Source organism: Tachyglossus aculeatus, chromosome 7 (assembly GCF_015852505.1).
Source record: "Tachyglossus aculeatus isolate mTacAcu1 chromosome 7, mTacAcu1.pri, whole genome shotgun sequence".
Classification (NCBI taxonomy): domain Eukaryota; kingdom Metazoa; phylum Chordata; class Mammalia; order Monotremata; family Tachyglossidae; genus Tachyglossus; species Tachyglossus aculeatus.
In genome coordinates, this window is record NC_052072.1 from 37,644,119 (window position 1) to 37,671,426 (window position 27,308).

The window sequence follows — 27,308 nt, forward strand, 5'->3', positions numbered from 1 at the left end:
CGCCCTACCCCCTTCCCCTCCCCACAGCACTTATGTATATTTGTACATATTTATTACTCTGTTTTATTAACGATGTGTATATAGCTATAATTCTATTTATTCTGACGGTATTGACACCTGTCAACTTGTTTTGCTTTGTTGTTTGTCTCCCCCTTCTAGACTGCGAGCCCACTGTTGGGTCGGGACCATCTCTATATGTTGCCGACTTACTTCCCAAGCGCTTACTACAGTGCTCTGCACACAGTAAGTGCTCAATAAATACTATTGATTGAATGAATGAATAGGAACCGTCTCTATATGTTGCTGATTTGTACTTCCCAAGCGCTAAGTATGGTGCTCTGCACACAGTAAGTGCTCAATAAATACGATTGAATGAATGAATACTTCATTCATTCTGGAGCGTATCTGGAGGGAGCGTAGGTCTGGAGCGTAGATTGCCCGGCAGGTGGAGGTTTAGGGATTGCCTCTCTTTAATGCTCTATTGTACTTTCCAAGCACTTAGTATGGAACTGTGCACACAGTAAGCGCTCAATAAATACGATTGAATGAATGGTCATTTTTATAATAATAATAATAATGGCATTTATTAAGCACTTACTATGTGCAAAGCACTGTTCTAAGTGCTGGGGAGGTCACAAGGTGATCAGGTTGTCCCACGGGAGGCTCACAGTCTTAATCCCCATTTTACAGATGAGGTAACTGAGGCACAGAGAAGTTAAGTGACTTGCCCAAAGTCACACAGCTGACAATTGGCGGAGCTGGGATTTGAATCCCTGACCTCTGACTCCAAAGCCCGTGCTCTTTCCACTGAGCCATGCCTTTTCCCCAGTAACATATGATCATCTTTTATGCTAGACTGACATTAGTTTTAGTCAAGCTTGTGTGTTTTTCCAAGTTTCGGGTGACTTCTCGATCAATCAGTGGTATATGCTGAGTGCTGACTGTGTGCAGAGCACTGTACTAAGCGCCTGGGAGAGTACGGTATAATAATAATAATTATGATATTTGTTAAGCACTTACTATGTGCAAAGCACTATTCTAAGTGCTGGGGTTGATACGAGGTAATCAGGTTGTCCCACGTGGGGTTTAACAGTTTTCATGCCCATTTTCCAGATGAGGTAACTGAGGCCCAGAGAAGTGACTTACCCAAATTCCCACAGCTGATAAGTGGCGGAGTCGGGATTAGAACCCACGACCCCTGACGCCCAAGCCCTGGCTCTTTCCATTAAGCCACGCTGCTTCTCTGATAGAGTAATAATAGAATTGGTTGACATGATTCCTCTCCTCTCTCAACCTCTATGAGAACATGGAAGGGGAGGGATTTTGAGGGTGAAGTTCCAACCAGATTCCGGGTCACTGATACCTTACAGCATTGCACTGAAGTGGGGAGATCCTGGGCTTGGGAGTCAGGGGACATGGGTTCTAATCCCGGCTCTGCCACTTGTCTGATGTGTGACCTTGGGCGAGTCACTTCGCTTCCATCCCTCAGTTACCTCATCTGTAAAATGGGGATTCCGCACATGTTTTCCTCCTTATGTACCCTGTAGGGACGGGGATGGTGTCTGACCTGATTACCTTGTATTTTCCCCAGTGCTTAGAACAGTGCTTGACACATGGTAAGCTTTGGAAATCCCCTTACTATTATTATTATTACTATATGTCTTGAGCTCTGTTGGGCAGGGATATCAGCAGTACATGGCACAGAAAGCTTCCCAGACTCTTCTCATCATCATCAATCGTATTTATTGAGCGCTTACTATGTGCAGAGCACTGTACTAAGCGCTTGGGAAGTACAAATTGGCAACATATAGAGAAAGTCCCTACCCAACAGAGGGCTCACAGTCTAAAAGTCTCAGATTACCTATCCCATGGGTTTGCATTAGAGCTGTAAGGCCATGGCAGGTAACATCAATCACATTTCCAGTTTAGTATTAAAGCCTTTTTTCTGGTCAGTGGGAGGGCCCTACTAGTTGGGGATGCCAATTTGTACTTCCCAAGCGCTTAGTACAGTGCTCTGCAAACAGTAAGCGCTAAATAAATACGATTGATGATGGGGATGGGTGAGGAAGGGGAGAGGAGGAAAGCAAAGATAAAGTTGGAGCCCCTCCCTCCTCCTTCGTCATCATCAATCGCATTTATTGAGCGCTTACTGTGTGCAGAGCACTGTACTAAGTGCTTGGGAAGTACAAGTTGGCAACATATAGAGACAGTCCCTACCCAACAGTGGGCTCACAGTCTAAAAGGGGGAGACAGAGAACCAAAACCAAACATACTAACAAAATACAGTAAATAGAATAGACATGTACAAGTAAAATAAATAGAGTAACAAATATGTGCAAACATATATACAATCCCTACCCACCAGTGGGCTCACAGTCTAAAAGGGGGAGACAGAGAACAAAACCAAACCTACTAACAAAATAAAATAAATAGAATAGACATGTACAAGTAAAATAAATAGAGTAACAAATATCATCATCAATCATATTTATTGAGCGCTTACTGTGTGCAGAGCACTGTACTAAGCGCTTCGGAAGTACAAATTGGCAACATCTAGAGACAGTCCCTACCCAACAGTGGGCTCACAATCTATATGTACAAACATATATACATATATACAGTCTCTACCCAACAGTGGGCTCACAGTCTAAAAGGGGGAGACAGAGAACAAAACCAAACATACTAACAAAATGAAATAAATAGAATAGACATGTACAAGTAAAATAGAGTAACAAATATCATCATCAATCATATTTATTGAGCGCTTACTGTGTGCAGAGCACTGTACTAAGCGCTTGGGAAGTACAAATTGGCAACATATAGAGACAGTCCCTACCCAGCAGTGGGCTCACAGTCTACAAGGGGGAGACACAGAACAAAAGCAAACATACTAACAAAATAAAATAAATAGAATAGATATGTACAAGTAACATAAATAAATAAATAAATAAGAGTAACAAATATCATCATCATCAATCATATTTATTGAGCGCTTACTATGTGCAGAGCACTGTACTAAGCACTTGGGAAGTACAATTTGGCAACATATAGAGACAGTCCCTACCCACCAGTGGGCTCACAGTCTACAAGGGGGAGACACAGAACAAAAGCAAACATACTAACAAAATAAAATAAATAGAATAGATATGGACAAGTAAAATAAATAAATAAATTAATAGAGTAACAAATATGTACAAACATATATACAGTCCCTACCCACCAGTGGGCTCACAGTCTCAAAGGGGGAGACAGACAACAAAACCAAACATACTAACAAAATAAAATAAATAGAATAGATATGTACAGGTAAAATAAATAAATAAATAAATAGAGTAACAAATATGTACAAACATATATACAGTCCCTACCCACCAGTGGGCTCACAGTCTAAAAGGGGGAGACAGAGAACAAAACCAAACATACTAACAAAATAAAATAGACACGTACGAGTAAAATAGATAGAGTAACAAATATGTACAAACATATATACAGTCTCTACCCAACAGTGGGCTCACAGTCTAAAAGTGGGAGACAGAGAACAAAACCAAACCTACTAACAAAATAAAATAAATAGAATAGATATGTACAAGTAAAATAGAGTAACAAATATGTACAAACATATATACAGTCCCTACCCACCAGTGGGCTCACAGTCTAAAAGGGGGAGACAGAGAACAAAACCAAACATACTAACAAAATAAAATAAATAGAATAGACATGTACAAGTAAAATAAATAAAGAGTAACAAATATAATCATCAATCATATTTATTGAGCGCTTACTGTGTGCAGAGCACTGTACTAAGCGCTTCGGAAGTACAAATTGGCAACATATAGAGACGGTCCCTACCCAACAGTGGGCTCACAGTCTATATGTACAAACATATATACATATATACAGTCTCTACCCACCAGTGGGCTCACAGTCTAAAAGGGGGAGACAGAGAACAAAACCAAACACACTAACAAAATGCAATAAATAGAATAGACATGTACAAGTAAAATAAATAAATAGAGTAACAAATATAATCATCAATCATATTTATTGAGCGCTTACTGTGTGCAGAGCACTGTACTAAGCGCTTGGGAAGTACAAGTTGGCAACATATAGAGACGGTCCCTACCCAACAGTGGGCTCACAGTCTAGAAGGGGGAGACAGAGAACAAAACCAAACATACTAACAAAATAAAATAAATAGAATAGATATGTACAAGATAAATAGAGTAACAAATATGTACAAACATATATACAGTCCCTACCCACCAGTGGGCTCACAGTCTCAAAGGGGGAGACAGAGAACAAAACCAAACCTACTAACAAAATAAAATAAATAGAATAGACATGTACAAGTAAAATAAATAGAGTAACAAATATCATCAATCATATTTATTGAGCGCTTACTGTGTGCAGAGCACTGTACTAAGCTCTTCGGAAGTACAAATTGGCAACATATAGAGACAGTCCCTACCCAACAGTGGGCTCACAGTCTATATGTACAAACATATATACATATATACAGTCTCTACCCACCAGTGGGCTCACAGTCTAAAAGGGGGAGACAGAGAACAAAACCAAACACACTAACAAAATGAAATAAATAGAATAGACATGTACAAGTAAAATAGAGTAACAAATATCATCATCAATCATATTTATTGAGTGCTTACTGTGTGCAGAGCACTGTACTAAGCGCTTGGGAAGTACAAATTGGCAACATATAGAGACGGTCCCTACCCAACAGTGGGCTCACAGTCTATATGTACAAACATATATACATATATACAGTCCCTACCCACCAGTGGGCTCACAGTCTAAAAGGGGGAGACAGAGAACAAAACCAAACATACTAACAAAATGAAATAAATAGAATAGACACGTACAAGTAAAATAAATAAATAGAGTAACAAATATAATCATCAATCATATTTATTGAGCGCTTACTGTGTGCAGAGCACTGTACTAAGCGCTTGGGAAGTACAAATTGGCAACATATAGAGACAGTCCCTACCCACCAGTGGGCTCACAGTCTAAAAGGGGGAGACAGAGAACAAAACCAAACATACTAACAAAATACAATAAATAGAATAGACATGTACAAGTAAAATAGATAAATAAATATCATCATCAATCGTATTTATTGAGCGCTTACTGTGTGCAGAGCACTGTACTAAGCGCTTGGGAAGTACAAATTGGCAACATATAGAGACAGTCCCTACCCAGCAGTGGGCTCACAGTCTAAAAGGGGGAGGCAGAGAACAAAACCAAACATACTAACAAAATACAATAAATAGAATAGACATGTACAAGTAAAATAGATAAATAAATATCATCATCAATCGTATTTATTGAGTGCTTACTGTGTGCAGAGCACTGTACTAAGCGCTTGGGAAGTACAAATTGGCAACATATAGAGACAGTCCCTACCCAGCAGTGGGCTCACAGTCTAAAAGGGGGAGGCAGAGAACAAAACCAAACATACTAACAAAATACAATAAATAGAATAGACATGTACAAGTAAAATAGATAAATAAATATCATCATCAATCGTATTTATTGAGCGCTTACTGTGTGCAGAACACTGTACCAAGTGTTTGGGAAGTACAAATTGGCAACACATAGAGACAGTCCCTACCCAACAGTGGGCTCACAGTCTAAAAGGGGGAGACAGAGAACAAAACCAAACATACTAACAAAATGAAATAAATAGAATAGACATGTACAAGTAAAATAAATAAAGAGTAACAAATATCATCATCAATCATATTTATTGAGCGCTTACTGTGTGCAGAGCACTGTACTAAGGGCTTCGGAAGTACAAATTGGCAACATATAGAGACGGTCCCTACCCAACAGTGGGCTCACAGTCTAAAAGGTGGGCTCACAATCTATATGTACAAACATATATACATATATACAGTCCCTACCCAACGGTGGGCTCACAGTCTAAAAGGGGGAGACAGAGAACAAAACCAAACATACTAACAAAATAAAATAAATAGAATAGACATGTACAAGTAAAATAGAGTAACAAATATCATCATCAATCATATTTATTGAGCGCTTACTGTGTGCAGAGCACTGTACTAAGTGCTTCGGAAGTACAAATTGGCAATATATAGAGACGGTCCCTACCCAACAGTGGGCTCACAGTCTATATGTACAAACATGTATACATATATACAGTCTCTACCCAACAGTGGGCTCACAGTCTAAAAGGGGGAGACAGAGAACAAAACCAAACACACTAACAAAATGCAATAAATAGAATAGACATGTACAAGTAAAATAAATAGAGTAACAAATATCATCATCAATCATATTTATTGAGCGCTTACTGTGTGCAGAGCACTGTACTAAGCGCTTGGGAAGTACAAATTGGCAACATATAGAGACAGTCCCTACCCAGCAGTGGGCTCACAGTCTAAAAGGGGGAGACAGAGAACAAAACCAAACACACTAACAAAATACAATAAATAGAATAGACATGTACAAGTAAAATAGATAAATAAATATCATCATCAATCGTATTTATTGAGCGCTTACTGTGTGCAGAGCACTGTACTAAGCGCTTGGGAAGTACAAATTGGCAACATATAGAGACAGTCCCTACGCAGCAGTGGGCTCACAGTCTAAAAGGGGGAGGCAGAGAACAAAACCAAACATACTAACAAAATACAATAAATAGAATAGACATGTACAAGTAAAATAGATAAATAAATATCATCATCAATCGTATTTATTGAGCGCTTACTGTGTGCAGAGCACTGTACTAAGCGCTTGGGAAGTACAAATTGGCAACATATAGAGACAGTCCCTACCCAGCAGTGGGCTCACAGTCTAAAAGGGGGAGACAGAGAACAAAACCAAACACACTAACAAAATACAATAAATAGAATAGACATGTACAAGTAAAATAGATAAATAAATATCATCATCAATCGTATTTATTGAGCGCTTACTGTGTGCAGAGCACTGTACTAAGCGCTTGGGAAGTCCAAATTGGCAACATATAGAGACAGTCCCTACCCAGCAGCGGGCTCACAGTCTAAAAGGGGGAGAGAGAGAACAAAACCAAACATACTAACAAAATACAATAAATAGAATAGATAGGTACAAGTAAAATAAATAGAGTAACAAATATGTACAAACATATATACAGTCCCTACCCACCAGTGGGCTCACAGTCTAAAAGGGGGAGGCAGAGAACAAAACCAAACCTACTAACAAAATACAATAAATAGAATAGACATGTACAAGTAAAATAGATAAATAAATATCATCATCAATCGTATTTATTGAGCGCTTACTGTGTGCAGAGCACTGTACTAAGCGCTTGGGAAGTCCAAATTGGCAACATATAGAGACAGTCCCTACCCAGCAGCGGGCTCACAGTCTAAAAGGGGGAGGCAGAGAACAAAACCAAACATACTAACAAAATACAATAAATAGAATAGATAGGTACAAGTAAAATAAATAGAGTAACAAATATGTACAAACATATATACATATATACAGGTGCTGTGGGGAAGGCAAGTAAAATAAATAAATAGAGTAATTAATCAATCAATCAATCAATCGTATTTATTGAGCGCTTACTATGTGCAGAGCACTGTACTAAGCGCTTGGGAAGTACAAATTGGCATCACATCGAGACAGTCCCTACCCAACAGTGGGCTCACAGTCTAAAAGGGGGAGACAGAGAACAGAACCAAACATACCAACAAAATAAAATAAGTAGGATAGAAATGTACAAGTAAAATAAATAAATAAATAAATAGAGTAATAAATCTGTACAAACATATATACATCTATACAGGTGCTGTGGGGAGGGGAAGGAGGTAAGATGAGGGGGAGGGAGAGGAAGGAAGGGGCTCAGTCTGGGAAGGCCTCCTTCCAATAAATACGATTGAATGAATGAATGAACAGGAAGCGCTCAATAAATACGACTGAGCGAATGAATGAATGAATGAATGAGAGAGGAAACGGGGGGGGCAGAGGGCGGGGCCGGCCTCGGCTCTCGCGAGAAGAGGGCGGGAGGCGCGCGGCGGCCCTCGCGCCTCCCCGACTCGCGCGCGCATGCGCGCGCGCCTCTGAGGAGACCGAGGCCTCAGTCGAGGCCTCGTCGTCGTCGTCGTCGTCGTGGTCCGGGCGCCATGGCGAGCTCGGCGGCCCCGGCCCCTTCGCAGCCCCCGCGCCCCATCAAGGGCATCCTGAAGAAGAAGGCGGCCGTCCCGGCGCCCCGACCCGCCGCCAACGCCCGCCCCCACCACGGACACGACCACCGCGACCACCATGGACACGACCATCACCTCAGGTGAGGACCCGCCCCCCGAAGGAATCAGTGAGCGCTCACTACGGGGGGCACGGCACTGTACTGAGCGCTGCGACCGAACGGGCAGTCAGTCAGTCAGCCATTCGTGTTGGTTGAGCGCCGACTGTGCGCGGAGCACTGGACTGAGCAGTCAGTCAGTCAGTCATTGTCATTCATTCGTATTGATTGAGCGCCGACTGTGCGCAGAGCACTGGACTGAGCGCTTGGACTAAGCAGCCATTCATTCAGTCAGTCAGTCGTTCACTCATTCATTCATTCGTATTGATTGAGCGCCGACTGTGCGCGGAGCACTGGACTGAGCGCTTGGACTAAGCAGTCATTCAGTCAGTCATTCATTCATTGTCATTCATTCGTATTGATTGAGCGCCGACTGTACGCAGAGCACTGGACTGAGCGCTTGGACTAAGCAGCCATTCATTCATTCAGTCAGTCGTTCACTCATTCATTCATTCGTATTGATTGAGCGCCGACTGTGCGCGGAGCACTGGACTGAGCGCTTGGACTAAGCAGTCATTCAGTCAGTCAGTCGTTCATTCAGTCATTCAGTCAGCCAGTCGTATTGATTGAGCGCTCGCAGAGCCCTGGATTGAGCCCTTGGACTAAGCAGTCATTCAGTCGTTCATTCAGTCATTCAGTCAGTCAGTCGTATTGATTGAGCGCTCGCAGAGCCATGGATTGAGCGCTTGGACGAAGCAGTCATTCAGTCAGTCAGTCGTTCATTCAGTCATTCATTCATTCGTATTGATTGAGCACCGACTGTGCGCAGAGCACTGGACTGAGCGCTTGGACTAAGCAGTCATTCAGTCAGTCAGTCATTGTCATTCATTCGTATTGATTGAGCGCTTACTGTGCGCAGAGCACTGGACTGAGCGCTTGGACTAAGCAGTCATTCAGTCAGTCAGTCAGTCGTTCACTCATTCATTCATTCGTATTGATTGAGCGCCGACTGTGCGCGGAGCACTGGACTGAGCGCTTGGACTAAGCAGTCATTCAGTCAGTCAGTCGTTCATTCAGTCATTCAGTCAGCCAGTCGTATTGATTGAGCGCTCGCAGAGCCCTGGATTGAGCCCTTGGACTAAGCAGTCATTCAGTCAGTCAGTCGTTCATTCAGTCATTCAGTCAGTCAGTCGTATTGATTGAGCGCTCGCAGAGCCCTGGACTGAGCGCTTGGACTAAGCAGTCATTCAGTCAGTCAGTCGTTCAGTCAGTCATTCATTCATTCGTATTGATTGAGCGCCGACTGTGCGCAGAGCACTGGACTGAGCGCTTGGACTAAGCAGTCATTCATTCAGTCAGTCAGTCGTTCATTCAGTCATTCAGTCACTCGTATTGATTGAGCGCTTAGTGTGCGCAGAGCCGTGGACTGAGCGCTTGGACTAAGCAGTCATTCATTCATTCATTCATTCATTGTCATTGATTCGTATTGATTGAGCGCTGACTGTGCGCAGAGCACTGGACTGAGCGCTTGGACTAAGCAGTCATTTAGTCAGTCAGTCGTTCATTCAGTCATTCATTCGTATTGATTGAGCGCCGACTGTGCGCAGAGCACTGGACTGAGCGCTTGGACTAAGCAGTCATTTAGTCAGTCAGTCGTTCATTCAGTCATTCATTCGTATTGATTGAGCGCCGACTGTGCGCAGAGCACTGGACTCAGCGCTTGGACTAAGCAGTTAGTCATTCATTCATTGTCATTCATTCGTATTGATTGAGTGCTGACTGTGCGCAGAGCACTGGACTGAGCGCTTGGACTAAGCAGTCAGTCAGTCAGTCGTTCATTCAGTCATTCATTCATTCGTATTGATTGAGCGCTGACTGTGCGCAGAGCACTGGATTGAGCGCTTGGACTAAGCAGTCATTCAGTCAGTCAGTCGTTCATTCAGTCATTCATTCGTATTGATTGAGCGCTTACTGTGCGCAGAGCCCTGGACTGAGCGCTTGGACTAAGCAGTCATTCAGTCAGTCAGTCATTCATTCGTATTGATTGAGCGCTGACTGTGCGCAGAGCCCTGGATTGAGCGCTTGGACGAAGCAGTCATTCAGTCAGTCAGTCGTTCATTCAGTCATTCATTCATTCGTATTGATTGAGCGCCGACTGTGCGCAGAGCACTGGACTGAGCGCTTGGACTAAGCAGTCATTCAGTCAGTCAGTCATTGTCATTCATTCGTATTGATTGAGCGCTTACTGTGCGCAGAGCACTGGACTGAGCGCTTGGACTAAGCAGCCATTCATTCAGTCAGTCAGTCGTTCACTCATTCATTCATTCGTATTGATTGAGCGCCGACTGTGCGCGGAGCACTGGACTGAGCGCTTGGACTAAGCAGTCATTCAGTCAGTCAGTCGTTCATTCAGTCATTCAGTCAGTCAGTCGTATTGATTGAGCGCTCGCAGAGCCCTGGACTGAGCGCTTGGACTAAGCAGTCATTCAGTCAGTCAGTCGTTCATTCAGTCATTCAGTCAGTCAGTCGTATTGATTGAGCGCTCGCAGAGCCCTGGACTGAGCGCTTGGACTAAGCAGTCATTCAGTCAGTCAGTCGTTCATTCAGTCATTCAGTCAGTCAGTCGTATTGATTGAGCGCCGACTGTGCGCAGAGCACTGGATTGAGCGCTTGGACTAAGCAGTTAGTCATTCATTCATTGTCATTCATTCGTATTGATTGAGTGCTGACTGTGCGCAGAGCACTGGACTGAGCGCTTGGACTAAGCAGTCAGTCAGTCAGTCAGTCGTTCATTCAGTCATTCATTCATTCGTATTGATTGAGCGCCGACTGTGCGCGGAGCACTGGACTGAGCGCTTGGACTAAGCAGTCATTCAGTCAGTCATTCATTCATTGTCATTCATTCGTATTGATTGAGCGCTGACTGTGCGCAGAGCACTGGATTGAGCGCTTGGACTAAGCAGTCATTCAGTCAGTCGTTCATTCAGTCATTCATTTGTATTGATTGAGTGCTTACTGTGCGCAGAGCCCTGGACTGAGCGCTTGGACTAAGCAGTCATTCAGTCAGTCAGTCATTCATTCGTATTGATTGAGCGCTGACTGTGCGCAGAGCCCTGGATTGAGCGCTTGGACTAAGCAGTCATTCAGTCAGTCAGTCGTTCATTCAGTCATTCATTCATTCGTATTGATTGAGCGCCGACTGTGCGCAGAGCACTGGACTGAGCGCTTGGACTAAGCAGTCATTCAGTCAGTCAGTCATTGTCATTCATTCGTATTGATTGAGCGCTTACTGTGCGCAGAGCCCTGGATTGAGCGCTTGGACTAAGCAGTCATTCATTCAGTCAGTCAGTCAGTCGTTCGTTCAGTCATTCGTTCATTAGTATTGATTGAGTACCGACTGTGCGCAGAGCACTGGACTGAGCGCTTGGACTAAGCAGTCATTCAGTCAGCCAGTCGTTCATTCAGTCATTCAGTCATTCAGTCGTATTGATTGAGTGCTGACTGTGCGCAGAGCACTGGACTGAGCGCTTGGACTAAGCAGTCATTCAGTCAGTCAGTCATTCATTCATTCAGTCATTCATTCATTAGTATTGATTGAGCGCCGACTGTGCGCAGAGCACTGGACTGAGCGCTTGGACTAAGCAGTCATTCATTCAGTCAGTCAGTCGTTCATTCAGTCATTCAGTCACTCGTATTGATTGAGCGCTTACTGTGCGCAGAGCACTGGACTGAGCGCTTGGACTAAGCAGTCAGTCAGTCAGCCAGTCGTTCATTCAGTCATTCAGTCATTCAGTCGTATTGATTGAGCGCTGACTGTGCGCAGAGCACTGGACTGAGCGCTTGGACTAAGCAGTCATTCAGTCAGTCAGTCAGTCATCATTCATTCAGTCATTCATTCATTCGTATTGATTGAGCGCCGACTGTGCGCGGAGCACTGGACTGAGCGCTTGGACTAAGCAGTCATTCAGTCAGTCATTCATTCATTGTCATTCATTCGTATTGATTGAGCGCTGACTGTGCGCAGAGCACTGGATTGAGCGCTTGGACTAAGCAGTCATTCAGTCAGTCAGTCGTTCATTCAGTCATTCATTCGTATTGATTGAGCGCTTACTGTGCGCAGAGCCCTGGACTGAGCGCTTGGACTAAGCAGTCATTCAGTCAGTCAGTCATTCATTCGTATTGATTGAGCGCTGACTGTGCGCAGAGCCCTGGATTGAGCGCTTGGACTAAGCAGTCATTTAGTCAGTCAGTCGTTCAGTCATTCATTCGTATTGATTGAGCGCCGACTGTGCGCAGAGCACTGGACTGAGCGCTTGGACTAAGCAGTCATTCAGTCAGTCAGTCGTTCATTCAGGCATTCAGTCATTCAGTCGTATTGATTGAGCGCTTACTGTGTGCAGAGCCGTGGACTGAGCGCTTGGACTAAGCAGTCATTCATTCATTCATTCATTCATTGTCATTGATTCGTATTGATTGAGCGCTGACTGTGCGCAGAGCTCTGGACTGAGCGCTTGGACTAAGCAGTCATTCAGTTGTTCATTCAGTCATTCAGTCATTCATTCGTATTGATTGAGCGCTGACTGTGCGCAGAGCCCTGGACTGAGCGCTTGGACTAAGCAGTCAGTCAGTCAGTCGTTCATTCAGTCATTCATTCATTCGTATTGATTGAGCGCTTGGACTAAGCAGTCATTCAGTCGTTCATTCAGTCATTCAGTCACTCATTCGTATTGATTGAGCGCGTACTGTGTGCAGAGCCCTGGATTGAGCGCTTGGACTAAGCAGTCATTCATTCATTCATTGTCATTCATTCGTATTGATTGAGCGCTTACTGTGCGCAGAGCCGTGGACTGAGCGCTTGGACTAAGCAGTCATTCATTCATTCATTCATTCATTGTCATTGATTCGTATTGATTGAGCGCTGACTGTGCGCAGAGCACTGGACTGAGCGCTTGGACTAAGCAGTCATTTAGTCAGTCAGTCGTTCATTCAGTCATTCATTCGTATTGATTGAGCGCCGACTGTGCGCAGAGCACTGGACTGAGCGCTTGGACTAAGCAGTCATTTAGTCAGTCAGTCGTTCATTCAGTCATTCATTCGTATTGATTGAGCGCCGACTGTGCGCAGAGCACTGGACTGAGCGCTTGGACTAAGCAGTCATTCAGTCGGTCAGTCGTTCATTCAGGCATTCAGTCATTCAGTCGTATTGATTGAGCGCTTACTGTGTGCAGAGCCGTGGACTGAGCGCTTGGACTAAGCAGTCATTCATTCATTCATTGTCATTGATTCGTATTGATTGAGCGCTGACTGTGCGCAGAACACTGGACTGAGCGCTTGGACTAAGCAGTCATTTAGTCAGTCGTTCATTCAGTCATTCATTCGTATTGATTGAGCGCCGACTGTGCGCAGAGCACTGGACTGAGCGCTTGGACTAAGCAGTCATTCATTCATTCATTCATTGTCATTCATTCGTATTGCTTGAGCGCTGACTGTGCGCAGAGCCCTGGACTGAGCGCTTGGACTAAGCAGTCATTCATTCAGTCAGTCGGTCGTTCATTCAGTCATTCATTCATTCGTATTGATTGAGCGCCGACTGTGCACAGAGCACTGGACTGAGCGCTTGGACTAAGCAGTCCTTCAGTCCTTCATTCATTCGTCATTCATTCGTATTGATCGAGCGCTTACTGTGCGCAGGGCCCTGGACTGAGCGCTTGGACTAAGCAGTCAGTCAGTCATTCATTCATTGTCATTCATTCGTATTGATTGAGCGCTGACTGTGCACAGAGCACTGGACTGAGCGCTTGGACTAAGCAGTCAGTCAGTCATTCATTGTCATTCATTCGTATTGATTGAGCGCCGACTGTGCGCAGAGCACTGGACTGAGCGCTTGGACTAAGCAGTCATTCAGTCAGTCAGTCGTTCATTCAGTCAGTCATTCGTATTGATTGAGCGCTTACTGTGCGCAGAGCCCTGGACTGAGCGCTTGGACTAAGCAGTCATTCAGTCAGTCAGTCATTCATTCGTATTGATTGAGCACTTACTGTGCGCACAGCACTGGATTGAGCGCTTGGACTAAGCAGTCATTCATTCATTGACATTCATTCGTATTGATCGAGCGCTTACTGTGCGCAGAGCTCTGGATTGAGCGCTTGGACTAAGCAGTCATTCAGTCAGTCAGTCAGTCGTTCATTCAGTCATTCATTCATTAGTATTGATTGAGCACCGACTGTGCGCAGAGCACTGGACTGAGCGCTTGGACTAAGCAGTCATTCAGTCAGTCAGTCGTTCATTCAGTCATTCAGTCAGTCAGTCGTATTGATTGAGCGCTGACTGTGTGCAGAGCCCTGGATTGAGAGCTTGGACTAAGCAGTCATTCAGTCAGTCATTCATTCGTCATTCATTCGTATTGATTGGGCGCTTACTGTGCGCAGAGCCCTGGATTGAGCACTTGGACTAAGCAGTCATTCAGTCAGTTAGTCATTCATTCATTCATTGTCATTCATTCGTATTGATTGAGCGCTGACTGTGCGCAGAGCCCTGGACTGAGCTCTTGGACTAAGCAGTCATTCAGCCAGTCAGTCAGTCATTCGTATTGATTGAGCACTGACCGTGTACAGAGCACTGGACTAAGCGCTTGGACTAAGCAGTCATTCAGTCAGTCAGTCATTCGTATTGATTGAGCGCTGACTGTGTACAGAGCACTGGACTAAGTGCTTGGGCTAAGCAGTCATTCAGTCAGTCAGCCATTCATTCGTATTGATTGAGTGCTGCCTGTGTGCAGAGCCCTGGACTGAGCGCTTGAACTAAGCAGTCATTCATTCATTCAGTCAGTCGTTCATTCAGTCATTCATTCATATTGATTGAGCACTTACTGTGCGCAGAGCCCTGGACTAAGCGCTTGCTTGGACTAAGCAGTCAGTCAGTCATTCGTATTGATTGAGCGCTTACTGTGCGCAGAGTCCTGGACTAAGCGCTTGGACTAAGCAGTCATTCATTGTCAGTCAGTCATTCGTATTGATTGAGCGCTTTACTGTGTGCAGAGCACTGGACTAAGCACTTATACTAAGCAGTCATTCATCCATTCATTCATTCATTCATATTTATTGAGCACTTACTGTGTGCAGAGCACCGAACTAAGCGCTTGGGAAGTACAAGTCGGCCACATATAGAGATGGTCCCTACCCAGCAACGGGCTCCCAGTCTAGAAGGGGGAGACAGACAACAAAACAGAACATGTAGACAGGGGTCAAAATCGTCAGAACAAATAGAATTAGAGCTATATGTGCATTCATTCATTCAGTCGTATTTATTGAGCGCTTACTGTGTGTAGAGCACAGTACTAAGCGCATGGGAAGTACAAATCGGCAACATATAGAGATGGTCGCTACCCAACAATGGGCTCACGGTCTAGAAGGGGGAGACAGACAACAAAACAAAACATGCCTGCTGTGTGACCTTGGGCAAATCATTTCACTTCTCTGGACCTCAGTGACCTCATCTGTAAAATGGGGTTGAAGACTAGGAGCCCCACGCGGGACAACCTGAAACGCTACTCCGCGTTTAGAACAGTGCTTGGCACATAGTAAGCGCTTAACAAATACCATTATTATCATCATCATTGAGCACTTACTGTGTGCAGAGCACTGGACTAAGCACTTGGGAATTCCAAGTCGGCAACATAGAGAGACGGTCCCTACCCAAACAACGGGCTCACAGTCTAGAAGGGGGAGACGGACAACAAAACAAAACATGTAGACAGGTGTCAAAACTGTCAGAATAAATAGAATTGTAGCTCTATGCACATCATTAACAAAATAAATAGAATAGTAAATATGTACAAGTAAAATAGAGTAATAAATCTGTACAGATATATACAAGTGCTGTGGGGAGGGGAAGAAGGTAGGGCCGGGGGGGTGGGGAGGAGAGGAAAAAGGGGGCTCAGTCTGGGAAGGCCTCCTGGAGGAGGTGAGCTCTCAGTAGGGCTTTCTGCCCGCACCCCTTCTCTGCTCCGTGACCTCGTCCTACTCCCTCCTCTGGGCCTCACTTCCCTCATCTGGAAAGTGGGGATGAAAACTAAACCCCACGTGGGACAACCTCATCACCTTGAATCTCCCCCAGTGCTTAGAACAGTGCTTGGCACAGAGAAAGCGCTTAACAAACACCAACATTATTATTGTTATTATTATTCTAATCCCGGCTCTGCCACTTGTCTGCTGTATGACTTTGGGCAAGTCACTTAACTTCTCTAAGCCTCAGTTCCCTTTTCTGTAAAATGGGGTTGAAGACTGGGAGCCCCATGTGGGACAACCTCATCACCTTGGATCTCCCCCAGTGCTTAGAAAAGTGCTTGGCACAGAGTAAGCGCTTAACAAATACCAACATTATTATTGTTATTATTATTCTAATCCCGGCTCTGCCACTTGTCCAGCTGTGTGAATTTGGGCAAGTTCACTCCTCTGGGCCTCACTTCCCTCGTCTGGAAAATGGGAGTGAAGACTGGGAGCCCCACGTCCATGCTCAGCGTAGGTTTCACTTGGGTTTTTGGGTAATTGTGCGGGGAAGCGGGGGTCTTGGTTTTTAATGCCTGTTTCGGGTTTCACCAAGGTGGTTATGTAGTTTCTGGGCGATATTAAATTGATTTTTGTCATACCAATTTAAAATGGACATATGCTAGAAGAAACAATGATTTAGGACTGGGAGCAGGGGGGTAAAAAGATTTTACAAAACCGAATGGGTTTTGTTTTGGGTTTTTTTTTGCCAGTTTGAATTAGAGTAGAAGCCTCACTTTTAACATTTCCCGTCAGTATTGGGACAGGAGCGTGCTGATATGTGAAAACCCGGAAGTGGAAGGTTTATTACTGTAATGTTCTTTCGTGGTCAAAGACACAAAAAAATGGTCCATTGTATTTTGACCCGCAAGGAAAACTCGTTTTAAAACACTCAGTAATATTTCTGTCTTTGTGATGATTCAGATACATAATATGTTCATATCCGTAATTCTTTTTATTTATATTAATGTGTGTTTTATTTGTTCTCATGTGTTTATCTATCTCTATTTCTTTTTATTTAAATTGATGTTATTGATGCCTTTTTACTTGTTTTAATGTCTCTGTCCCCCCCCTTCTAGACTGTGAGCCCATTGTGTCAGGGATTGTACTGAATAGTACTTTCCAAGCGCTTAGTACAGTCCTCGGCACACAGTAAAAGCTCAGAAAACACGATTGAATGACTACATTTCTTTGGAGCACTTAGGTTATCAGCATGAACATTTCATTCATTGTCAGTCGTGTTTATTGAGTGCTTACCGTGTGCAGAGCACTGTACTAGGCGCTTGGGAGAGTACAACAAGCAGACACATTCCCTTCTTACAGTGAGCTTCCATTAAATAAATGCATTTAAAAAGTCACTTCTGGGGTACTGCCAATTTAAAATGGGCTTGTGCTAGAAATAATGAATTTAGGTGTTGGGGGGGCAGAAAGAGAATTGAGTTGTTAGGTATAGTAGGAAATATGACTATATGGAGTGTAAATATTAACGATCTTTTTGCACTGCATTTTCCTTCGGTGAGCGTCTTATTCACACGGTAGGTAAAATACAGTCTCTAATTGGGCCTCTTTTGTGGTGAGGGATGCGCTTAAAATATAGACTCCATTCAGGCATCAGCAGCGTCATTACAGGTAACTGATAACTCACACCCTGAAATACTGCCATGTATAGATTTCTATTTCTAACCTTGCCCTCTCTCTAGAATCCATCCTCTGGCTCCTTATTTTTTAAATGTTTGTTGTGAAGAACACCGTTTCGCTTTGTTTTAGGGCCTGGTTTGATCTGTCACTTCTTTGGCAGGCTTGGGGATTACATTGGCTGGAATTCCCCAAGTCCCTGTAAATCTGTTGAAGAAGTAAACAGCATTAGATATGCTTAAGCAAAGTCTTAGAGAGAGGAAAAGTAAATATCCATTTTAAATTCATCTCTGGTGGTTCCAGAAACCTAACTTGAAAAATTGGGGTCAGGTTTTGTGACATCTGGTGAACACCAAGGAGGGATAATAAATAATTATTTTGAAAGAATGTGTTGCCTAAGTTCATAAACATTTTTTTCCAATTTAATCTAAATTTGGGTGACTGGCATTTAAAGGGCAGAAGAAATGCATAAGAAGCATGTGGACGGTGATTTTGTTGGGGTCTTTGTCTTGTTACATGCTAATAGAACAACGTAACTCATAATGTGAGAGTTCCGCAGGTATATTATTTAATTCTGGATAAATTGTTTAAATTTATTTCCTAATGTCATCTAAGCTCAAACTAGCAGTATGGTGTATAAGCACTATTCATTGGTCTTTTTCATGTAAAACGGGATTAGAAATGAATTTCCTTGTAGCGCAGCTCCACAAATGCTGACTTGGCTCTTCAGTCCAGGATGAGAAGTACTGTGCCCTAGTAGAAAGAGCTAGGCCTGAAAGTCAGAAGACCTGAGTTCTAATCTACCACTTACCTGTTGAGACCCTGGTCAAGTCACTTGAGTTCCCTGTGTCTCAGTTTCCTCTTCTGTACAGTAAGAATTGAATACCTGTCCTCCCTCATAGATGGTGAGCCTCAAGTGGGACAGGATTGTGTGTGACCTGATTGCATCATCCCCAGCCTTTATACAATGCTTGGCACAGAGTCAACATAGTGACTTTGGGCTAGTCATTTAACTTGCCTCAATTTCCTCATCTGTAAAATGGGGATTTAGACCGTGAGTCCTATGTGGGACAGGGACTGTGTCCAACCTAATTTTCTTGCATAGGCGGTAGCAGTCAGTACGGTGCCTGCTACATAGTAATTGCTTAACAAATACCATTTTTAAAAAAGCAAAAAATTATGTTCAACCAACCAGAATCACTTTCATTTCATTTTCATGTTGCCGACTTCTACTTCCCAAGCGCTTAATGCAGTGCTCTGCACACAGCGCTCAATAAATATGATTGAGTGAATGAATTTGCTCTTTGCCTCTGTTAGTTTTTTGATGTCTGCTCTAAAATCTCTTTGCCTGTAACTACTGAGCTTGCTAATTATGGTATAACATTCAAGGGGCTTTATCTTAAAATCTTTTCTGATGAACTTTTACTTAATTCACAACTATAGATATTTTATTAATGTACGGTAATGAGTTTTTGCCTGGAAATTAAGGAATGGGTTCAAGGAGAAATTAATCACATTGCAGTAAAGTTAAAAAAAAGATAGAATGAAATGCTTTTCCTAGTTTTTTTCAGTTTCAAAAAGTACTTTTTTAAAGTTTATTTGGAAATCTTGTTAAAATTGGAAACAGAAGTAAAAAATCCCTACTTGCCAATGCATTATTGCAAGGAAAAAATGTGTGGATAATGAAAATAGTTTGTCAGTATTTGGATCATCTTTGCTTTAATGTGAATGTCATGTGCATGCCTTATGCTAACTAGAAGAAAAAACAGGGCAATGTATGCCTGTGTGGGCTTTTTTCCCCTGGTCAGAGTTTTATCCTGTGTATTCATTCATTCATTCAATCGTATTTATTGAGCGCTTACTGTGTAAAGAGCACTGTACTAAGTGCTTGGAAAGTACAAATCGGGAACATATAGAGACAGTCCCTACCCAACAATGGGCTCACAGTCTAGAAGGGGGAGACAGACAACAAAACAAAGCAGGTAGATAGATGTCAATATCATCAGAATAAATAGAATTATAGCTACATACACATTATCAATAAAATAAATATAGTAAATATGTACAAATAAAATAGAGTAATAAATATGGACAAATATATACAAGTGCTGAAGGGAGGGCAAAGGAGTATATGTTGCCAACTTGTACTTCCCAAGTGCTTAGTACAGTGCTCTGCACACAGTAAGTGCTCAATAAATACCATTGATTGATTGAGTAGGGCGGGGGGGGGGGTGAGGGGGAAGGGAGAAGGAGGAGGAGAGGAAAAGTGGGGGGGACTCAGTCTGGGAAGGCCTCCTGGAGGAGGTGAGTTCTCAGTAAGGCTTTGAAGGGAGGAAGAGAGCTAGTTTGGCAGATGTGCGGAGGGAGGGCGTTCCCGAACCAAAAATTCACATTTTGGGTCCGTAAAACATAATTACTGTCTCTATATGTTGCCAATTTGTACTTCCCAAGCGCTTAGTACAATGCTCTGCACATAGTGAGCGCTCAATAAATACGATTGATGATGATGATAATTATTTGACTGCATTTTCTTCAGTTTAGAATACATTCATTCCTCCTTTTGCAAGGGATTTACATTCTTAACAGCCCAAATTTTAGGTTTAGGTTATACTCTTGTTATAGCATGTGCCCCTTGACCAGTACCATGCAGTGTAGACTACACTGTTTCTTCTAGCATTGCATCATGTTCTATCCAAATAGACATGCTTTGGAACTGAATGGTCAGGTTGCAACCTTAAAGTTTATCAGCTTATCCCTGACAGTTACTGACATTGAGAGAACAGCAGTGAAAATCCAGCATTAAGAAGCTGGTCCATTAATGGGTGGAATGCTGTCAGAGTGTTGGGTGGTGAATTAATACTGTTCTTTCCCAGAAACCCCCTTTACTCATAAAATGCAGGCTTTACTAGTGCAATAAATAATTAGAAGGAAAAATTTCTCCCGGTTGTAGAGTGCATTTTTGAGGGTACTTAAGCTGGCTCCCAGATCGGACCAAAGACAGCCTTACCTCTAAATACTTATCTCTGTTAAACCTTTTGAAAATATTTCTGCCATTTGTGGTGCCTTTATATAAATGAATGTTTTCTGGGTTTGTATTGCCCAGTCTTCTCCATTAGGTCTTAAAAAGCAGCCTAATTGTCCTCTTACATTTTTTTTTGTGCTTTTGTCTTTCTCATCTTTTCAGCTTTAAGACTTTCAATCAGCTCTCTGCTACCACCCCCATCTTACCTTGCTTCTTTTGCATTACAATCCCTCCAGCACGCTTCACTCCAATACCAACCTATTCTCTGTGTCTTGCTCGCACCCACAAGGCTATGCTCACATCCTCCCTCCTGCCCAGAACGCCCTCCAAATATGATAGACTGTGATAGATAGATATGATAGACTATTTTTAGACTGTGAGCCTTTTAGACTGTGAACCCGCTGTTGGGTAGGGACTGTCTCTATATGTTGCCAACTTGTACTTCCCAAGCGCTTAGTACAGTGCTCTGCACACAGTAAGTGCTCAATAAATACGATTGATTGATTGATTGATTGATGATAGGCCATCACTTTCCCCATCCTGAAAGCCCTACTGGAAAGCCCCTCTCCTCCAGGAAGTCTTCTCCGACTAATCTCTCATCTCACCCTATTTTTCCCCCCTACTGCATCTCTTGAGTCTCCTAAGCACTTAGTTACTCACTCCACCTCTATAGAATGTAGGTTTATTCATTCATTCAGTTGTATTTATTGAGTGCTTACTATGTGCAGAGCACTGTACTAAGCACTTGGAAAGTACAGTTCAGCAACAGAGACAATCCCTGCCCACAGCGGGCTTACAGTTTATAAGGGGGAAGACAGACACCAAAACAAGTAAACAGTCATCAATAGCATCAATATAAATAAATAGAATTATAGATACATGCATCATTAATATAAATAAATAAGTACGTACATATATACACAAGTGCAGTGGGGCGAGGAAGGGGGTAGAGCCAAGGGAGTGAGTTGGGGAGAAGGGGGTGGAGCAGAGGAAAAGGGGGGCTTACTATGTGCTGGGCACTGTACTAAGCACTGGGGTGGATACAAGCAAATCAGGTAGGACACAGCCCCAGTCCCACTTTATATCCTTATACTCTGTTCCCCCTCTAATTTATTTTAATGTCTGCCTCTCTCACTAGATTGTAAATTCCTTGAGGGCAGGGACTGTGTTTAAGCCGTTGTACTGGTCCAAGTGATTAGTAAAAATGTTCTGCACATAGTATTGTTGATTTTTAATTTCCTTCAGTGACTAACACAGTGTTTTGCACAAAATGGCCCCTCGGTTCAGTCCTATAGATAATTATTAAGGCCCTCATTTTCTAAAAAAATTTTGATAGGAATCTTCCATTGTGATCTGTGGCTACTTTTTTAAAGTATTTTCATATATTAAGGGTAGTTTTTAATGGTTAATCCACAGGAAATTTGAGAGAAAGGAACGTTGATAGTTGATTAGGCTGAGATAAGATTGGTTTCATTTTTTTTTTCAAAGTCAATCTTTGTGTTCCGCAGTTCTGCAAATTTTGTTCTAGAGGAAGAAATTTCCCATTTTAAATGTTTGTCTTTTCTCTTTTAGGGCTCCTTTTATTCCAAATCGGTCATAATTTTTGAGCACCTTATGCAGAACGCTGTACTAAATGCTTGTGAGAAAACAGTTGAGCAAGAGAAATGGGCCCTGCCCTCAAGGAGCTTACAATCTCAGGGGAGAGACAGACAGACACAGGCCTTTCACCAATAGCTGGAAGAGAAAGAAATGACAGCTATTGATAAAAGTGTGGAAGGATAAGTGTAAAAAGTGAAAGTTGATGTAAATCCCTGTCCCACATGGGGCTCATAGTCTAAGAAGGAGAGAGTACAAGTAGCCATAGTCCTGGAATATTGTTAACCTGAAGGTATTTTCCACCCTTTCCAAAACGTAGAGTAAAATCCCTTGCATATAAAACATCTGAACTACTGTTTTTAAGTTCATTCACTGATTCAGTCATATTTATTGAGCGCTTACTGGATCCAGAGCACTGTGCTAAGCGCTTAAAAAGTACAGTTCGGCAACAGAGACAATCCCTACCCAACAGCGGGCTCATAGATACTTATCATGTGATAATACTGGGATGTGTGGATGTAAGCAACTAAATAGTAAAGTTAAAAAGCACTTTATGATGGTAGTACTCAATTTTAGGTATTTTTCTTTTGTGACAGTTCTTTGTTTAGAGGACTTTTAGTCCTGCTTTAAATTATGCGGCAGGTCCCCACGAACACGGGAACACTGTTACATGGAAGTTTTATTTCACAGGCACATTATAAAGAGGTTTGAATGTGGAAAGTAAGGTGGCGAGCTCTAGCTTAGGTGTTCTTGTCAGTCATATTTATTGAGTGCTTATTGTGTTCAGAGCACTGCACTAGGCACTTGGCAGAGTACAATTTAACGATAAACAGAATCATCCCCTGCTCACAACGAGCTTACAGTTGACGACCCATAATTATTTGAAATTATGCTCTTACTAATGCGGTGCCAAAATAGTTTTTAGACAATAACTCCATTTGCAAATGCTGAATAGTTTTAAGAACATCGGTAGCTTTGAATAAATTAGAAAACAATACTGCAGTAAGCATCAGAGTTTTCAGTATTAAGAAAATGACTTCTTTACCAGCAGAAGGGGTAATGGAATGGTAACACCCCATGGGTGGCCATACCTAGTTCTCAAATTCCTCAGGCAGTTGTACTAGATGTGATTCAGTAAGGCTTATTTGCTATTTGTCGGGAACTGTGTTTCCGTGAGTTTCGGGCTTACGGATCAGAGGGTTCCAAACTCCTCCCTCCTGGTTCATCCACCCCCGGAGTTTATCCCTAGTCTGCCATGCTCAGAATCCCAAACTTGGATCTCTTTGACTTGAGGGGTGGGTGTCCCATGTTGATCCTAGCATCACTGAGACCACATGGGCGGTTGGCATTTAGCTTCGGTCGTCTTCCCTCGGGGCAAGTGGGCCCAGCACGTGAAGGAGGTAGCTATCATAGCAATACAACTGTTGGAATGAAATAGCCATATTAATAGTTGAATATTCAAATAAAAATACACATGTACATATGAGTTGAAGATGGCAATAAAATATATAAAATTGTAATAATAATAATGGCATTTGTTAAGCACTTACTATGTGCAAAGCACTGTTCTAAGCACTGGGGAGGATACAGAGTGATCAGTTTGTCCCACGTGGGGCTCACAGTCTTAATCCCCATTTTACAGATGAGGTAACTGAGGCCCAGAGAAGTTCAGTGACTTGCCCGAAGGCATGCAGCAGACGAACAGCGGAGCCAGGATTGGTGGCTATTGGGTTGATGCAACTGGGTGATGTCAATTAATTGGGAGAGGCCTCCTGAAGGAGGTGGGATTTTTGGAGGGCTCAGAAGATGGGGAGAATTTTTTTTAATGGTGTTTATTAAGCGCTTACCATGTGCAAAGCACTGTTCTATGGGTTGAACTGGCAGGTTGTTTTTTGGTTTTTCTTTGGGTCTTTTTGGATGGGAGGGAGTGCAGGATAGACTGAGGGAACAGGTTGAGAGAGGGGTCAGAAGGAGAAAAGCTCTGAGCGGAGTGCAAGTGGGGGACGCAGCGAGTGAAGAGATTCTAGTAGCTACGATGGGGCGAGGTGACGGACAGCCCGAAGCCAAACGTTGTTCGGATTGACATGAGGGGAAACATGCAGCAGCCACTGGGGCCTTGGGGGTAGGGGAAAGCCTCTGAGCCGCTAAGCATCATTTCAGGAAGATGATTCGGACAGCAGCCATGATGATAATAATAATAATTGTGGTATTTGTTAAGTGCCTACTATGTGCAAAGCACTGTTCTCAGCGCTTAGAACAGTGCTTTGCACATAGTAAGCGCTTAACAAATGCCATCATTATTATTATTATTATACAAGATGATCAGGTTGCCCCATGTGGGGCTCACAATCTTAATCTCCATTTGGCAGATGAGGTAACTGAGGCACAGAGAAGTTAAGTGACTTGCCCAGAGTCACACAGCTGAGAAGCGGTGGAGCCGGGGTTAGACTGAGAAACCAGAGAAGCAGCAGATATAGTGGTCTCACCTCATACTGCTAAATTTGCCAGTTCTTCCTCTACATTTCTCAGATGTGCCCCTTCCTCACCACCCAAGCAACTACCACCCAAGTCCAAGCTCTTGTCATGTCATTGTTTACTCCCATATCAGCCTCTTCACTGTCTTTCTTGCTGCCTCCGCTTACTGCCATCCACTCCCCTCCCCCGGAACACCTATTTGCCATTTAGGCTGAAGGAATGTTTTGTGAACTGCAGCTCTCAGCCTTATTATGGTTTTGGCTTACAGGTCTTCATTACGTGAAGATGATAATAATAACAATAGTAATAATAATGATAGCATTTATTAAGTGCTTACTATGTGCAAAGCACTGTTCTAAGTGCTGGGGAGGTTACAAGGTGATCAGGTTGTCCCACGGTGGGCTCACAGTCTTAATCCCCATTTTCCAGATGAGTAACTGCGGCACAGAGACATTAAATAATAATAATGATAATAATAATAATGATGGCATTTGTTAAGCGCTTACTATGTGCAAAGCACTGTTGTAAGTGCTGGGGAGGATACAAGGCAAGCGGGTTGTCCCACATGGGGCTCACAGTCTTCATCCCCATTTTACAGATGAGGTAACTGAGGCCCAGAGAAGTTAAATGACTTGCCCAAGGTCACACAGCTGGCAATTGGCGGGTCTGAGATTTGAACCCATGACCCCTGACTCCAAAGCCCGGGCTCTTTCCATTGAGCCATGCTGCTTCTCTAAATAGTAATAATAGTAATAGTAATAATTGTGGTATTTATTAAGCATGTATATGCCAGGCCCAGTACTAAGCGCTGGGGTGGATACAAGCAAATCAAGTTGGAGAGAGTCCCTGTCCCACACGGGGCTCACGGTCTTGATTCCCATTTTACAAATGAGGTGACTGAGGCACAGAGAAGTCAAGTGAGGATTGACCTCCTTCCTCTTCCTTCCCAGTACAGGCTAACCTGAAGTTGGGGAGAAATATTGCCCTGTAAGGGGAAAGGGAGCAAGGAAAGGAATACCCAAAGACAGCTGTCCGGTAAGGGCCCTGAAGGGGACTCAGTGGCATGTCCACTCAGTCAAGCGAAGCTGTAGACCAGGTGCAAAAGAAATAGTTGTGGTTTTTAAGTGTTTACTATGTGTCAATCACTACATTAAAGTCATGGGAGTGCGTTATATGTTTGGGCTGTCTACTTGGAACCAGTTGGCCAGTCTTCCACTTCTGATTTGCAAACCTAGCTACTGTATCATTCAGTCATATTTATTGAGCACTTACTATTTGCAGAGCACGCTACTAACCCTTGGCCCACGTCCTTCCCCTGACCTGGAATACCCTCCCTCCACACATCCGCCAAACCAGCTCTCTTCCTCCCTTCAAAGCCCTACTGAGAGCTCATGTCCTCCAGGAGGCCTTCCCAGACTGAACCCCCTTTTTCCTCTCCTTCTCCCATTCCCCCCACTCTGCCCTACCTCCTTCCCCTCCCCACAGCATTTATATCTATTTGTATAGATTTATTACTTTATTTATTTTACTTGTACATATTTACTACTCTATTATTTTGTCAATGATGTGCATATAGCTATAATTCTATTTATTCTGATGGTTTTGACACCTGCCTGCGTGTTTTGTTTTTTTGTCTGTCTCCCCCTTCTAGACTGTGAGCCCATTGTTGGGTAGGGACCGTCTCTATATGTTGCCGACTTGTACTTCCCAAGTGCTTAGTACAGTGCTCTGCACACAGTAAGCGCTCAATAAATATGAGTGAATGGGAGAGCACAGTGCAGCAGAATTAGCAGTCACATTGCCTGCCCACAATGAGCTCACCATCTAGAGTCCTTTGCGTTAGCTAAGAGAGTGGCATCCTAAGCAAAGAGTGTTGTTCCTTGAGCACCTCTTAGGTTCCCCGGGATGGGATCATTGGAAGATATTCTCTAAGAGTGCTGTGTCAGAAAGTCCCCTGGGGATACTTTGCTTTGGCATTTGCTGCCCCGAAAAGCCCTTGCAACGTAAGTCTCTCGAATGCAGCTTGGACCAGGGTAGGCCCAGAAAATCCACTTTGAATGCATGGGCGGTCCCAAGCTAGAGAATTCTGGGTTTGGGGAGCAAGTTGATTCTGCAACTCTTGGACATCTGTATCTTCCTAAGGAGAATCCCAGCTTAGGTTATTTGACCCTCGTTTTGTGCCAAGACCTTTGCTAAACACTGGGGTAGGTGCAAGAGAAGCAGCGTGGCTCAGTGGAAAAAGCACAGGCTTGGGAGCCAGAGGTCA

At 43.3% G+C, this 27,308-nt stretch overlaps 1 protein-coding gene across 1 annotated transcript in view; it reads left to right on the forward strand.

Moving 5' to 3' along the window:
* Positions 1-8,103: 8,103 nt before the first annotated feature.
* PPP1R2 (protein phosphatase 1 regulatory inhibitor subunit 2) overlaps positions 8,104-27,308 on the forward strand; it is a 34,540-nt gene continuing 15,335 nt past the window's right edge. The window contains exon 1 of the mRNA XM_038749443.1: positions 8,104-8,314. Coding sequence (XP_038605371.1) covers positions 8,154-8,314 — 161 coding nt within the window. The 5' untranslated portion in view covers positions 8,104-8,153. The remainder of the gene's footprint in view (positions 8,315-27,308) is intronic.